The sequence below is a fragment of the Salmo salar genome, chromosome 10, assembly GCF_965601325.2.
Source record: "Salmo salar chromosome 10, fSalSal1, whole genome shotgun sequence".
NCBI lineage: Eukaryota > Metazoa > Chordata > Actinopteri > Salmoniformes > Salmonidae > Salmo > Salmo salar.
Genome location: NC_138300.1, coordinates 93,158,463 through 93,175,074, shown reverse-complemented (window position 1 = coordinate 93,175,074; position 16,612 = coordinate 93,158,463). Strand labels below are relative to the sequence as shown.

General features: G+C 40.5%; 1 protein-coding gene and 1 long non-coding RNA gene across 2 annotated transcripts in view; one reads left to right on the top strand and one right to left on the bottom strand.

Moving 5' to 3' along the window:
- Positions 1-669: 669 nt before the first annotated feature.
- On the top strand, positions 670-7,975 carry LOC145858623 (uncharacterized). Its single transcript, XR_014379086.1, has 2 exons — positions 670-3,336; positions 3,568-7,975. It is a non-coding gene; the product is annotated as an uncharacterized LOC145858623 (long non-coding RNA).
- A 5,367-nt stretch (positions 7,976-13,342) lies between these two features.
- Positions 13,343-16,612, bottom strand: part of LOC106561152 (talin-2) — a 154,462-nt gene continuing 151,192 nt past the window's right edge. The window contains exon 57 of the mRNA XM_045688215.2: positions 13,343-16,298. Coding sequence (XP_045544171.1) covers positions 16,170-16,298 — 129 coding nt within the window. The 3' untranslated portion in view covers positions 13,343-16,169. The remainder of the gene's footprint in view (positions 16,299-16,612) is intronic.

Sequence of the window (16,612 nt, the reverse complement as noted above, 5' to 3'; positions counted from 1 at the left end):
GGCAATGATACATTCCAGGGTGCTTTTGAGTCACTGGTGAAAGGCTGACAGAGTGTTCATACTACAGCCTGACCCAGCAGTCTCCCTACAGTAAGGAATTCTGCAGGAACCCACAGCTCTATAGTAACTGTCTGCTGCTCATACCAAAGCATGGCTGTGACCCTGTCTGTGTTTGTTCAGATGCTGTGACTGTTTTCACGTCACATTTACACTTCCCCATCAGGTAGAACAGATGGGGAAAAGTAATAAAACAACTGTCTGAATGCATAGACGTGAGAATCAATAGACAACCGGTGGTAGTGGTGTGGTCTGAGTGATCCCTGCCCTGAGGCCACACTGTTAGAGATAACAGCATATGATTATTGTCATTATCTCCTGAGGATGCTGAGAGGAACATTCATATCATGAGTCACATTAAAGAAACTTGGAAAGAGCTTAAAACTCTTGGAGCTTGCTATCCCAGGATCCCACTCCCCCAACAAGCCCAGTCTCTGGGTCAGTCTCTGCAACCAGAGCTGCTGGTTGAACAGTACACCGGAAGAATGGACAGCCAAGCTCTCAGCGTAATAGAGAGTAGAGTTTAGTCACATCGATTAATCACTCCGGTTCAACACAGTTTAAACCTTCTCATGAAAAATGGCATCAGTCAAGAGAGTATCCAGAGTAACTGTTTATTCAGCTTTTATACATGGAGGGGAAGCCATGGAATTGAGAAAAAAAGTAGCTCTGCAAGGACGTTTGTGTGCAGCCAATTTGGGCTCTCATCCAGTGTGCACTGCAAAGTTTCCAGAAGGGGAAGGGATGGAGGGATGAGTGTTACATTTCATTTGAGACAGCTTAAATCCCTGGGGACACTGCGGCTCGGTTTCAGTCTGCAGCAGCACAGTTTGAGACAGAGCTTGCCGACTGCTCACCATCATGTGTCTGTATCAGATACCAGCTGAACTATCCCACCTCAAGTTAGTGTCCAACAAGCTTTCTCTACCCTTAACCTTGTTCTGAACACCTCCAACAAAAAAGGGCATGTGGTTTGGTAAGAAGAATGCCTCTCTCCGCACAGGTGTACTTACTACCTCTGAGGGTTTAGAGCTTGAGGTAGTCACCTCATACGAGTACTTGGGAGTATGGCTAGACAGTACACTGTCCTTCTCTCAGCACATATCAAAGCTGCAGGCTAAAGTTAAATCTAGACTTGGTTTCTTCTATCGTAATCGCTCCTCTTTCACCCCAGCTGCCAAACTAACCCTGATTCAGATGACCATCCTACCCATGCTAGATTACGGAGATGTAATTTATAGGTCGGCAGGTAAGGGTGCTCTCGAGCGGCTAGATGTTCTTTACCATTCGGCCATCAGATTTGCCACCAATTCTCCTTATAGGACACATCACTGCACTCTATACTCTTCTGTAAACTGGTCATCTCTGTAAACCCCTCTGTATAGGCCTCACTCCCCCCCATCTGAGATATCTACTGCAGCCCTCATCCTCCACATACAAAACCCGTTCTGCCAGTCACATTCTGTTAAAGGTCCCCAAAGCACACACATCCCTGGGTCGCTCGTCTTTTCAGTTCGCTGCAGCTAGCGGCTGGAACGAGCTGCAACAAACACTCAAACAGGACAGTTTTATCTCAATCTCTTCATTCAAAGACTCAATCATGGACACTCTTACTGACAGTTGTGGCGGCTTTGCGTGATGTATTGCTGTCTCTACCTTCTTGCCCTTTGTGCTGTTATCTGTGCCCAATAATGTTTGTACCCTGTTTTGTGCTGCTACCATGTTGTGCTCCTGCCATGTTGTGTTGCTACCATGTTGTTGTCATGTTATGTTGCTGTCATGCAGTGTTGTCATGTGTTGCTGCCATGCTATGTTGTTGTCTTAGGTCTCTCTTTATGTAGTGTTGTGTTGTCTCTCTGGTCGTGATGTGTGTTTTGTCCTATATTTTTATTTAATTATTTTTATTCCCTGTCCCCGCAGGAGGCCTTATGCCTTTTGGTAGGTCGTCATTGTAAATAAGAATTTGTTCTTAACTGACTTGCCTAGTTAAATTAAGGTTAATTAAAAGAAAAAAGAAAAAAAATCAGGTTTGGTATTAGGCTCAGTAAGGGTTGGCTGTTATAGGCGCTATTACTTATTTGAGACCAGCTGCAGCAGATACATTTACATTACCTCCTTAGTTTTTAGAGGTGTCCAAAATTAGCCCCTGAAGGTTTGAGCTTCATAGCTTTGGCCCAATATAGCTCAGCTCTTACTGCCCTGCTGACTCAGAAATGCTGTCTCTTTCTTACACTCCTCCTCTAAAGGACCTGCCATGCCTAAGACGAAGAGAGGCATCCATTACCGTCACAGAGCAGGGGACTGGGTGCTGCTAAAGGTGGCTACACGGTTTACGTGCGTAGATCTACGCGCGGGCCTGTTAGTGGGTGGACTTTTTTTTTTGGGGCAGCGAACTCTTTTCGTTGCGTTCCAGCCAGAGAGGAAGTCCACTTTGTGTAGTGTTTATCCACTAGGGGGCTTGGGGAGCTAGAGTAGCTTACCAAGCAAGAGGGGTCGAGGCACTCTTTTTGACTAGCTAGCAACGACATTTGAACTTCCGGATCCGGTGCTATATGCCTGTTTACAAATACTAGCTAGCTAGCTAGCTACATGTTAGGCAAGTCTGGTGTTCTATCTTTTACGACGCTACTTTTTAGCCACAGAAACAGAAGCAAACATGTCTGTCTATGAACTGCAATTGCTAGAGTTTGAACAGCAAGAGCTTGAACTGCTCTTATTACTAAGGAGGAGAAGAAAAAAAAACAGAGAAAATGGCGAGTTCGTCCACTGAACACTACAAGAGGGGACGATGGGAGAATACTCATCTCTTGTCCAACCTATGCGAAGCATTGATTAGGAAAGACATTTTAAATACTTTCTTCAGCGGCTTGCACCTCACATCTCGCAGGAAAGAACTCACAGCTTGCCCGTAATTGCTACAGGAAGGCTCTCTGTGACCCTTCGGTTTTTGGCAAGTGGTAGCACACAGCAAAGTTATAAGCTAGGAATCTCGACAATTTGTGCCATCATCATGAAATTGTGCCAAGCTATCTGGCATGTCCTGAAGAGGGATTTTGTTGCTTATCCCTCCGTGGAAAAATGGGCTTCACCATGATTGACGTAGGCACATAGTCAGGAAGGAGATGCAGGAATCTTCTCATGAAGCAAGTTCGGCTCTCAATTCATAGCAGGCCAGCTGCCGCTACAAGGCCAGAGTGCTTGCCCAAACACCGAGCCCACATGTCTTTGTATGAGACGAGGCATTCCATCTGATGGTAAACCTGATGCGACCATATCCAGGTAAGATACGCTAAATACATGTGACTATACATATGATGTGAAAATTATACCTATATAGACATTGTAATTATATGCCTCACATAAAAGTGATCTGGCATCCCAGTAAGAGGATGGGGGCCTATGTCCAAAGCTTAGGCTACACAGTTGTTACAGAACACATTTGATTGCCTTCATTTTTCTGTTCAATACTAATGGATACACTTATTTTATTCTGGTCTTGACGACACCAAGAAGATCTACAACTACCACCACTCAAGAGCCAGAAGAATTTCAGAGCTCTGCTTTGGGATCCTTCCTGCAAGATGGAGGATCCTGAGAGAAGCCCTTGAGGTTGTCCCAGAGAAACCTGAGACCATTATGAAGGCCTGTGTGGCCATCAATAATTACATTTACACTACAAACACTGACAACAGAGTCATCAACCCCACGTTTGTTGTCCACTCCACAACCACTGGGGACCTGCATCCAGAAGAGTGGAGACAGGTGGTACAAGTGGACACTAGTTTCCTGGACCCAAAAAACATGTCGGCAGACAAGGCAACCAGGGTTGCTATATATGTGCGCAACAACCTCAAGGACTACTTCCTCACACCAGCTGGTAAAGTGTCTTTCCAGGATGCTGCCATGACGCGTGGCACCTTACAGTAAATTCTGGAGTGTGGTTTGGAAAACATGTACACATACAGTGCATTCGGAAAGTATTCAGACCCCTTGACTTTTTTCACATTTTGTTATGTTACAGCCTCATTCTAAAACGGATGATTTTTTTTTTTAAATGTAGCAATCCTCATCAATCTACACAATACCCCATAATGACAAAGTGAAAACATACTTTTAGAAATGTTTGCAAGTGTATAAAACTTTTAAAACAGAAATACGTTATTTACATACAGTTGAAGTCCGAAGTTTACATACACCTTAGCCAAATTAAACTCAGTTTTTCACAATTCCTGGCATTTAATCCAAGTAAAAATTCCCTGTTTTAGGTCAGTTAGGATCACCACTTTATTTTAAGAATGTGAAATGCCAGAATAATGGTAGAGAATTATTTCTTTCAGCTTTGATTTATTTCATCACATTCCCAGTGGGTTAGAAGTTTACATACACTCAATTAGTATTTGGTAGCATTGCCTTTAAATTGTTTAACTTGGGTCAAACGTTTCAGGTAGCCTTCTACAAGCTTCCCACAATAAGTTGGGTGAATTTTGGCCCACTCCTCCTGACAGAGCTGGTGTAACTGAGTCAGGTTTGTAGGCCTCCTTGCTCACACACACTTTTTCATTACCTTGACTTTGTTGTCCTTAAGCCATTTTGCCACAACTTTGTAAGTATGCTTGGGATCATTGTCCATTTGGAAGACCCATTTGCGACCAAGCTTTAACTTCCTGACTGATGTCTTGAGATGTTGCTTCAATATATCCACATAATTTTCCTACCTCATGATGCCATCTATTTTGTGAAGTGCACCAGTCCCTCCTGCAGCAAAGCACCCCCCACAACATGATGCTGGCACCCCCATGCTTCACGGTTGGGATGGTGTTCTTCAGCTTGCAAGCCTCCCCTTTTTCCTCCAAACATAATGATGGTCATTTTGGCCAAACAGTTCTATTTTTGTTTCATCAGACCAGAGGACATTTCTCCAAAAAGTACGATCTTTGTCCCCATGTGCAGTTGCAAACCGTTGTCTAGTTTCTTTATGGTAGTTTTGGAGCAGTGGCTTCTTCCTTGCTGAGTGGCCTTTCAGGTCATGTCAATATAGAACTCGTTTTACTGTGGATAAAGATACGTTTGTACCCGTTTCTTCCAGCATCTTCACAAGGTCCTTTGCTGTTGTTCTGGGATTGATTTGCACTTTTCTCACCAAAGAACGTTCATTTCTAGGAGACAGAATGCGGCTCCTTCCTGAGCAGTATGACAGCTGCGTGGTCCCATGGTGTTTATACTTGCGTACTGTTGTTTGTACAGATGAACGTGGTACCTTCAGGCATTTGTAAATTGCTCCCAAGGATGAACCAGACTTGTGGAGGTCTACAATGTTTTTTCTGAGGTCTTGGCTGATTTCTTTTGATTTTCCCATGATGTCAAGCAAAGAGGCACTGAGTTTGAAGGTAGGCCTTGAAATACATCCACAGGTACACCTCCAATTGACTCAAATGATGTCAATTAGCCTATCAGAAGCTTCTAAAGCCATTACACCATTTTCTGGAATTTTCCAAGCTGTTTAAAGGCACAGTCAACTTAGTGTATGTAAACCTCTGACCCACTGGAATTGTGATGCAGTGAATTATAAGTGAAATAATCTGTCTGTAAACAATTGTTGGAAAAATTCCTTGTGTCATGCACAAAGTAGATGTCCTAACCGACTTGCCAAAACTATAATTTGTTCAAAAGAAATTTGTGGAGTTGTTGAAAAACAACTTTTAATGACTCCAACGTAAGTGTATGTAAACTTCCGACTTCAACTGTAAGCATTCAGACCCTTTTGCTATGAGACTCGAAATTGAGCTCAGGTGCTTAAGATAGTATTTCTACAACTTGATTGGAGTCCACCTGTGGTAAATTCAATTGATTGGACATGATTTGGAAAGGCACACACCTGTCTACATTAGGTCCCACAGTTGACAGTGCATATCAGAGTAAAAACCAAGCCGTGAGGTCGAAGGAATTTTCCGTAGAGCTCAGAATTGTGTCGAGGCACAGATCTGGGGAAAGGTATTAAAAAATGTCTGCAGCATTGGAAGTCCCCAAGAACACAGAGGCCTCCATCATTCTTAAATGGAAGAAATTTTGCAACCACCAAGACTCTTCCTAGAGCTGGTTGCCCGGACAAGAACCCAAGAACCCAATGGTCACTCTGACAGAGCTCCAGAGATCCTCTGTGGAGATGAGAGAACCTTCCAGAAGGACAACCATCTTTGCAGCACTCCACCAAATCAGGCCTTTACGGTAAAGTGGCAAGACGGAAGCCACACCTCAGTAAAAAGCACATTACAGCCCACTTGGAGTAAACCTGTCACCATCCAGGGACTGGGAGACTAATCAGGCTCGAAGGAAAGATGAACAGAGCAAAGTAACGGAGCTCAGGTGCATTCTGTTTCCATTGATCAAAGGCAAACCTGGATCAGTCTGCTTTCCACAAGACACTGGGAGATGAATTCACCTTTCAGCACGACAATAACCTAAAACACACGGCCAAATCTCCAAGTTGCTTACCAAGAAGACAGTGAATGTTCTTGAGTGGCTGAGCTACAGTTTTGAATTAAATCTACTTGAAAATATATGGCAAGACCTGAAAATGGTTGTCTGGCAATGATCACCAACCAATTTCACAGAGCTTGAAGAGTTATGAAAATAATAAAATGGGCAAATGTTGCACAATCCAGTTGTGGAAAGCTCTTAAAGAATTACCCAGAAGGACAGCTGTAATCACTGCCAAAGGAGTTTCTACAAAGTATTGACTCAGGTGTGAATACTTATTTAAATGAGATATTTCTGTATTTAATTTTCAATAAATGTGCAAAAAATTCTAAAAACCTGTTTTCACTTTGTCGTTATGGGTTGTTGTGTGTAGATGGGTGAGAAAAAAATCATATTTAATCCTTTTTGAATTCAGGCTTTAACACAACAAAATGTGGAACAGGTGAAGGGGTATGAATACTTTCTGAAGGCACTGTAGTGTGTTATTATATATTTTCTACAGTGCCTGTCACTCAAAGGGAGATTTCCTTCTTGGAGGACATGACTCTCCTCATCAAGCAATTTCAAAATGTCTTCCTATAGTATACTGTATCTTGCCAAAACGGTGCTCTGTGGAGTGATATTCAGCCGGACATACAGTTCAGTGCAAGTCTCTCCATCTAAGGTCAAAAACATTTTACAAATAGTGCTGTATAACCGAAAGATGTAATGGCTTGTCATGTCAACCGTCCTAGTCAATACCACACATCACATTCATTACTCTACAATTTTGGAAAAGAGAGAGAAAGTGTGAGATGATCAAAATGTGGAACATAGACAGCGCCCCATTTTATGAAACCCCTGTTCTGAACTATGTTCTGTACTCTTGAGAAGACTCTTGTACGTTTGGTGAGTGAAATCCAGGATGTTGGGCGAGCCCCCCCATTGATGGCCTAAAATAGTAATGTGCAGCGCTGCAAAGTAGAATCCTCTCGCTCATCCATTAGCTGCTGTCACCTGCGTTTATGTTAAAGAGACCTCTCCAAGCAGATTCCATTTAGTCCACACAAGAAGACAAAACGTGTTTTAAAGTCCTCCATTCTCTGAAGGCTCACGATGACCTCACTCTGACTTAGGCAAGACATCACTTAGCTATTTGTAATGTGCTATAGGTAGAGAAAGGCCAATTGTAAATGCTTAATGGTACCTTTTCTAAGAGCATTGTCAAAGATAAGAGTATTGTAACATTAAGCAGAGGTAGACCCTTTAAAATGAGAAAGAACTAAATACAAAACGAAGTTGGGAAACCAGCTGTAAAAACATAATTGAAACAGACAAGGCCAGAAAAAAAAACTTCAGGAGAGTTGGAGAATTCTTTCATGACATGTCAGGGGCTTCCACCATAACATATAACCTGCGACTTGGTTTGGGGATCCAGTTCAAATAAACCATTACACCACCATTCTTGTGATCCAGGCTCTGGGCTGTGTTTAATGGAGCATCCTGACAAAAATAACCAATATCTAAACATTGGCTACATGGCATTTTACCAAAATAATTTTAGAAAAATAATGGTTTCAGCTCTTTTGTCTGTTTGGTTAGCTTTTGATTTTATTTTTAGTTTCACATTCAACAATTGATTTCACTCCACATACTCAGAGCTTCAGTGCCTACACTTTGACAGTCTATATAACATCAATGTCTGTAGGGCCCCAGAGATGTTGATTTTTTGTTGTTGCTTAAACCAAAAAAGATTCCTTTCCTGACATGCAAAACATTTTTCTAACTCTATGCTTCCTCTCTCCAGTTTCTACAGCAGGAGTAGAATTAGATCCATTTGGTTCAGAGCAGTTACTGCTTCAGTATGGATATACTGTAAATGAGAAAAAAGCATGATGCTATCTGAACTCAGTCCAACTTCAGCCTTACTTATCTTGGACTAGTTTTGATGAGGAAAAGTCTGCAAACCAGACAGGGCCCATTCACAGACAATGGGTTTCTTCTATCCCAAGAATTTACTGCATGCTGCTCTCATTTTATAGATCCCTTAATTCTGTTTAGTCTTGCAATATAACTCAATAGGCAATACCATCAGAGACCAATATAAATGTTTAATATTCAGCCATTTCAAAATATATAATTAGCAACATCTTGACAAATCAACTTTCTGAAGAATGCTGTGGGATTGCACTGCTCAACCCTTGGTACCATCTCCAGTCAATCATCAGAAATGACAGTAAGACATGTTACCAAGACATTCCTTAGCACAATAATTATGGATACATCTATCACCAGCCATTTACACTAATGTCAGCCATTTCTGAGTCAGATCAGTTTAATTTACAGAATGAAACATGACTGAACTATCTCATGTAATCTGGTCAACGACACAAAAGCATTCAGACAATAGTCCAGTCAAATTCTGATATTTGCTTTTACAAGGTGTATGAAGTGCTACATACTTTACGCCCCTCTCTAATACTTGCACATTGATGAATATCACCTGTGTGCATAAATGAAAGCGAAACATTGACCTATTTTCATCCAGTTTAGCCATGGCTTGGCATGGCCCCTTCTCTGTGAACTTGAGCATGGAACAAAGCAGGGAGTAAATTGCTGCCAGGCTGTGGGGATTAGGCACGGCACAAGCTACAGTCCCTCTAATAAAAACACTCCACACTGTTAATGTAACACATTTGGAGGGTCACAGTTCCCTGGTGTGGGTGCCTGGGATTGCTGGATGTCCACGAGCCTTTAAGCGCCTACAGGGGCCCTTCAAAGGTTCTCTGGATATTAATGACATACTCCCTTGTGTAAGAGATCAGACGTCAAAACTATTACCAGGTGCAGCTGGCCTCCATACACGAGTGAGCAGGATTGATAGGGATGAGTGGGCAAGATCTCCACTTCTATACTAGGCTTCCACTCTTACCTTTGGATGGACCTAGTCAAGACTAGAGAAAAGTGAGTGTGTGAGTGAGTATGAGAGAGTGATGAGTGTGTGAGAGAGAGGAGGGGGTGGTGGTTCATAAAAATATTAGGGCTGTCAAGTGATATTTCGTTAATCGTTAATCGCAGGATTTGCTGTGATTAATCGCAAATTCAGAATTTTCTCAAATTGAGCTGTAATGTAAGATTTTGTATACAAAAAGCATTACAAGAATATTGACATCTTGATTTTGTCCAAAGTAACAGTTTGCAAAATCAGGTAAATTGATAAAGAACTCTTTCTTTAACCTCAATGTCAACTTGTTTTGACATTGCGTTGTTGTTTTTACAGTACATGTATAGATGATGTATTGTGGATGTTTTCATTGTATTTTAAACACTTTCAGACAATGCAGTTAATCACAAAAAATGTCTTCACTAAAATTACAAAAAGTAACTCGAGTTAACTGATTCATCCGACAGCCCTAATAAATAAAGTGCCTTCAGAAAGTATTCACACCCCTTAACTTTTCCACATTTTGTTGTTACAGCCTGAATTTAATATTTATTAAATTGAGATTTTTTTGTCACTGGCCTACACACAATAATGTCAACGTGGAATTACGTTTAATTTTTTTTTTGACAAATTGAAAAAATGAAAAGCTGAAATGTCTTGAGTGAATAAGTATTCAACCCCTTTGTTAAGGCAAGGCTAAACAAGTTCAGGAGTAAAAATGTGCTTAACAAGTCACATAATAAGTTGCAAGGACTCTGTGTTCAATAATAGTGTTTAAGATAATTTTTGAATGACTACTTTATCTCTACCTTGTTATCTCTATGGTCCCTCAGTCGAGCACTGAATTTCAAACACAGATTCAACCACAAAGACCAGGGAGGTTTTCCAATACTTCCCAAAGAAGGGCACCAATTGGCAGATGGGTAAAAAAAAGCAGTCAATGAATATCCCTTTGAGCATGGTGAAGTTATTAATTACCAGTGGTGTAAAGTACTTAAGTAAAAATACTTTAAAGTACTACTTAAGTCGTTTTTTTGGGGTATCTGTACTTTATTTTACTATTTATATTTTTGAATACTTTTAATGCACTACATTCCTTAAGAAAATATTATACTTTTTACTCCATACATTTTCCTTGACACCCAAAAGTACTCGTTACATTTTGAATGCTTAGCAGGACAGGAAAATGGTCCAATTTACACACTTATCAAGAGAACCTCCCTGGTCATCCCTACTGCCTCTGATCTGGCGGACTCACTTAACACACATGCTTCGTTTGTAAATTATGTCTGAGTGTTTGAGCGTGCCCCTGGCTATCCGTAAATTAAATTTAAAAAACAAGAAAATGGTGCTGTCTGATTTGCTTAATATTTGGAATTTGAAACGATTTATACTTTTACTTTTGATACTTAAGTATATTTTAAAACAAATACTTTTAGAGTTTTACTCAAGTAGAAGTTTACTGGGTGACTTTTTATTTTACTTGAATCATTTTCTTTTAAGGTATCTTTACTTTTAATGAAGTATATTATAATTGGCTACTTTTTCCACCACTGTTAATTACACTTTGGGTGACATATTGATACACCCAGTCACTACAAAGATACAGGCTCCCTTCCTAACTCTGTTACCGGAGAGGAAAGAAACCACACAGGGATTTCATCATGTGGCCAACGGTGACTTTAAAACTGTTACAGAGTTTAATGTCTGTGATAGGAGAAAACTGAGGATGGATCTACAACATTACAGTTACTAACCTAATTAACAGAGTGAAAAGAAGGAAACCTGTACAGAATAAAAATATTCCAAAACATACATCCTGTTTGCAACAAGGCACTAAAGTAATAATGCAAAAAATGTGGCAAAGCAATTCACTTTTTGTCCTGAATACAAAGTGTCATGTTTGGGGCAAATCCAATACAACACATTACTGAGTACCACTCTCCATATTTACAAGCATAGGGATCTGCATTGTGTCCCACCACCTGCCAACCCCTCTTTTTACGCTACTGCTACTCTCTGTTCATCATATATGCATAGTCACTTTAACCATACCTACATGTACATACTACCTCAATAAGCCTGACTAAACAGTGTCTATATATAGCCTTGCTATTCTTATTTTCAAATATCTTTTTACTGTTGTTTTATTTCTTTACTTACCTACACACACACACACACCTTTTTTTCGCACTATTGGTTAGAGCCTGTAAGTAAGCATTTCACCTGTTGTATTCGGCGCACGTGACAAATACACTTTGATTTGATAGTGATGGCTGCATCATGTTATGGGTATGCTTGTAATCGTTAAGGACTGGGGAGTTTTTCAAGATAAAAAGAGAATGGCGCTAAGCACAGGCAAAATCGTAAAGGAAAACTTGGTTGTCTGCTTTCCACCAGAAACTGGGAGAAGAATTCACCTTTCAGCAGGACAATAACCGGAAACACAAGCCAAATTGACTCTGGAGTTGCTTACCAAGAAGACAGTGAATGTTACGGAGTGGCCGAGTTTCAGTTTTCACTTAGATCTACTTGAAAATGGTTGTCTAGCAATGATCAACAACCAATTTAATGGAGCTTGAAGAATTTTTTAAAGAACAATGGGCAAATGTTGCAAAATCCAGGTGTGGAAAGCTCTTACAGACTTACCCAGAAGGACAGCTGTAATCGCTGCCAAAGGTGTTTCTACAAATTATTGACTCAGGGTGTGATATTTCTGTATTTCATTTTCAATAAATTAGCACAAAGTCTGTGTAGATGGGTGAAAATATATATTTTTTTAAATCCATTTTGAATTCAGGCTGTAACAACAAAATGTGGAGTAATTCAAGGGGTATGAATACTTTCTGAAGGCACTATATATAAGCAAACAAAAAATCACTATTAGTGTTATCATGTTGGAGTCATGAAGTTATTCATGCTGGTGTGCCAAACAGACATTTTGAAGAACTTGATTGCAGGTCTAATAAAGTGGTTTCCTAATCAGACTGCAATCATGAAGTTCATGGCAATAAGAGGACAGACCCACTGGAGATCGTGGGATCTACACAGCATTATTCATCCTATTGAGAGTTGTTATAGTCCTATTCCTGAGCCAAAGCTCCCAAAACAACATCATCCTCTTCCTCTGGTCTAAGTTGTGGTGGAATGGCAATCCCTTCCCTGCTGGACACATGGCTTGAGTTTCCCCTCTCCACTGTGTGGCCTCGCATGAGACCAAAACAGTCAAACAACCAAATATGGTGTTCATTAGGCTGACTATGTGTATCGCACTGCTGGGCACCTCTGCTCTGACCGTCTTTCATACAGTCTGTCCTGGGGAGCCCAGGGCAGGGCACTGAGAGGAGGACTGGCATGTGAGCTCCAGACTTACTGGAAGATTTGTCACCTGAGGAGAATGTGCTCACTGCCAACGTAAGGTCTACTAGAGGTAGAACTGCAGATCAGAATTGCATGGCATCACTTTTAACATCAGAGGACTTATACAGACAACATTATAGAAATGGGCAATCCATTTGAATCTATTGGGAATCTGATCAAGTGAACTGAAAGTACAAACATCTAAAATGGCAATCAGTCGCTGCATGGTTCAGGGTCTGTTCTGTGAACCAGGGGAATACAGCACATACTGTATGACCATATTTGGTCTGCCTGAATTTGCACTCTCCATCCACTACAGCATAGGTCTCAAAACACCCAGTGACCCCAATCTCTACATTGAAAAGACTAACAGTGACATCTACTGGAAAGAATGTTGGTGAGATGATCCAGCCTTTGCTTTGTTTCACTATTCCATTTCCTTTAAGTTCATTCAGGATTCCTGTTCAAGAATGAATGATACATACAGTAAATTAAACACAATGACCACTAACAAACTGGGCCATGTTTGTTTCAAATTCTTTATTTTCAGTGAATACAAAAAATACCTTTGTGACAAGATAAATATTAGACATATAGCATCAGTTAAACTGTTGAAATGAATTCAGTCTGTTAAAGAAAGCACAACACCTACAGCTAGTCGTTTTTCCTATTCCAGTTAATGCTTATAGACAAATTGCTTAGACAATATACATTATCTCAGGATAGTCGTTACATTTATTGTTAAAAACTTCATTTATAGTGGTTTAACAATGAAACAAGGACGTTATTTAGTCCTATTTATAAGGATTATGTGTATGCTGAATGAATTTCAAGGCAGAGCAAATTATCATCTTTAAGAGTTCAATAACAACTTGCCACATGCTCATGGAATGCATTGTAGTGTGTATTAAGTTCTGTATATAGTCTAAAACCTAAACGTATCCATGGATGCACTTTATATACCAGCATGGTTTACGGCAGGCAGATGGGCTACCAGCCAAGGCAATACATTGTGTTATGGCATAGGACTAGGTGATAGTTAATGGCCCAGAGAGAGTTTGGGTTAGACGGGATACATGTTCTTATCCAGAAGGACAAGCCTTTAGATGTTGTTACAGCGGGGTTTCAATTAAGGCACAAGTACACAATGCAGACCACAGACTGACAACGAGGGACTGAGCTGTTGGAGTGGACACAATACTAATGACCTTATACTACACCAATACTGGAATAACATAAATTAACTATTTTCCTACTCAGGGCTAGGGCCAGGACGATACCAGTATCACAATATTTCTTTCCATTACAAAAATGAAAAACACGAAGCAGACCAAACTCTTCGGTCCTTTAAAAGCATGCTATAGCTTGGAAAATATATACATGTGACTCTGGATGACAACATAATGATGTTTCATTCCAACATAAGGGCTGTTTTCCTAAAGAAGTTAAATCCGCTTTGTGTTTTGTTTCTTTTACACGATACTAACGAGTATTGCAATACTGGTATCGTCCCGGCCCTAGTCAGGACTGGACTGTATGTGGTTTCATCACTAATACATTTGACAGGTGCGTTAGTAGTAATCCTGAATGGTTGAACATGGAAGGCATTGCTTGCTCTCCTCAGTGCATAAGGTTATACCAGACATCTCAGTGCCATTCTACACCACATCCTACAGTTTCATACATGTCTAAGAGGGAATAAGCCATACACAGCTGCATACACAGCTGCATACACAATTCCAATCAGTGCTGCCTTCTCATCAGTCTGACACAGTATAATGAGTGGTAATGTGTTGCTATGGTTAGAGGAACAATAAGAACATGAACACAAGCTCATATCCCAAACTCAATGGAATCTGTAATAAGTATAAACCAAACACCACCGGCTGAACAGGCAACGGACAGACAGAGCATAGCTTTGCTGTTGTGTGCGTATGGTGGAACTCCCAACCAAACTCTGGCTACTGTCAATTAGACTGGAATTAAAACACAAAGGCAAGAAAGAGAGAAAAAAATATGAGAAAGAATGTAAACGGAGCCTCCTCCTGCAGGAGGCAGGAAAACCAAAAAGAGTGTGAGAGGGCTTGGGGGAGAGAATACCAGTCTGGCAAAAATACTGCACATAGACTGAGATTTAACCCATTAACAACCCTCTGCCGTGACTGCTCCCTGCTCCTGAAATATGAGTGACAGCCGAATGTCCAAACATGGGAGCCGAGGCAGGGATCTCCCTACTGACACACCAGGGATAATTATTACCTACAGAAGTATTCCTTTAAAAGGTATTACGATGCTGTAAAACATGAACTAGTGTCTGCTGTTGGCTTTACTATCCACTCAAACCCACTCACTGACACTACGGATTTGGTGTGAAGCTGAAGTTCTATTACATTAAATATAGTACATAAAATCCAAACGTTTAATTATTCAACAGCAATTCCAAAGATCACATTCATATACTAACATATTACAAATGCCCAATCCTAAGCTAAACTATTGGTTAGTGGCTTTATTGATATGTACAGATCTTAATTTGACCCTGCTTCTCACAGCAGGAAAAGAATCCTGTAGCAACAGGACATTTTAATTATTATGTGGAATATAATTAAAGGGCATTTTTGTAGGGGTTGATACATTATTCATTAGGGCAAATCAAGTCTGACATTTTAAGTGGAAATTACAACATTTAGAAGCCTTTTTAAACCTTGAATGCACTACAATTTGCATTTCTTACTGCGTAGGAAAATTCTCTGTGATCAAATTAAGATGCCAGACCTGTCAAGTTATAATGGTGCATGCGGGCTAATGATTGAAATGATGCATCTGAGTACTGCAATACCTACAGTATATCAACACTAAGATGTTGTGTGAGAAACTGAAGCTATGGATCCCTGAATCAGCTGTGCCAGTTGGAGAGGGAGCTACCCCTTTTGATTAGCTTTTACAGCTTTTAAACTACATTCAACTGATTTAGAGATGTATCCATGAAAAGTATTAATAGTATTTACCATTATTGGATCCAGTAATGTTCATTTAACTGTGATGTCCTTATTGATGTATCCTACCATTAAATCAATAAGGGCATCCGTCTCAATTTTTTAGGTTGCAGGTCCTAACCCTGCTAATACAGCACAGCTGCAGCCAGGTGGTCCTTATGTCATAATGTCAATATCATCCTCTGTGAAACGCACGCGCACACACGCACACTAGTTCCACTCATGAAACAGTCCTGGCCCAAATACGTTATACACTCTACCCGTGTGAGAGAGAAATAGCGAATCGCTGGAGTAAGCTACATCTCTGTGTAACAATAGGTTCCAATCAGATATCCATCTACTTTACTCTTGACCAATTAGCTCTGATCCTCCCTCAGCTCAGTGGGCAGGAACTTGTACTGCTGCTGTCTGATCTGAGCTAGCTTCTTCCTGGCGTCCTCCAGCTCTCTCTCCTTTCTCAGCATCTCCTCCTGGGCTGCAATGATCTGAGGGGAGAAGGAAATGGTTAAATATATGCTTCAGTCTGCTCATCTCCAATCTGTCCTGTGACACTCCGTCCCTACAGGTTATAATATCGTCAAATCATTTCCTCCAGTCCCTTTAGTGTACATGGACTTGATTGATAAGAGTTTTACAAATACAAAGGAAATCATATTTTCTTCAAAACATTTGGAATACAGCTCGAACTAATTTCCCAGATTTCTCAGTAGGTTTCTTTAAAGCGGGTTATGGAAAACCTATAATTAACATAACTCTTTTGTGGTAACTAGTGAAACGTCTTAAATGTAAGTATGGAGTA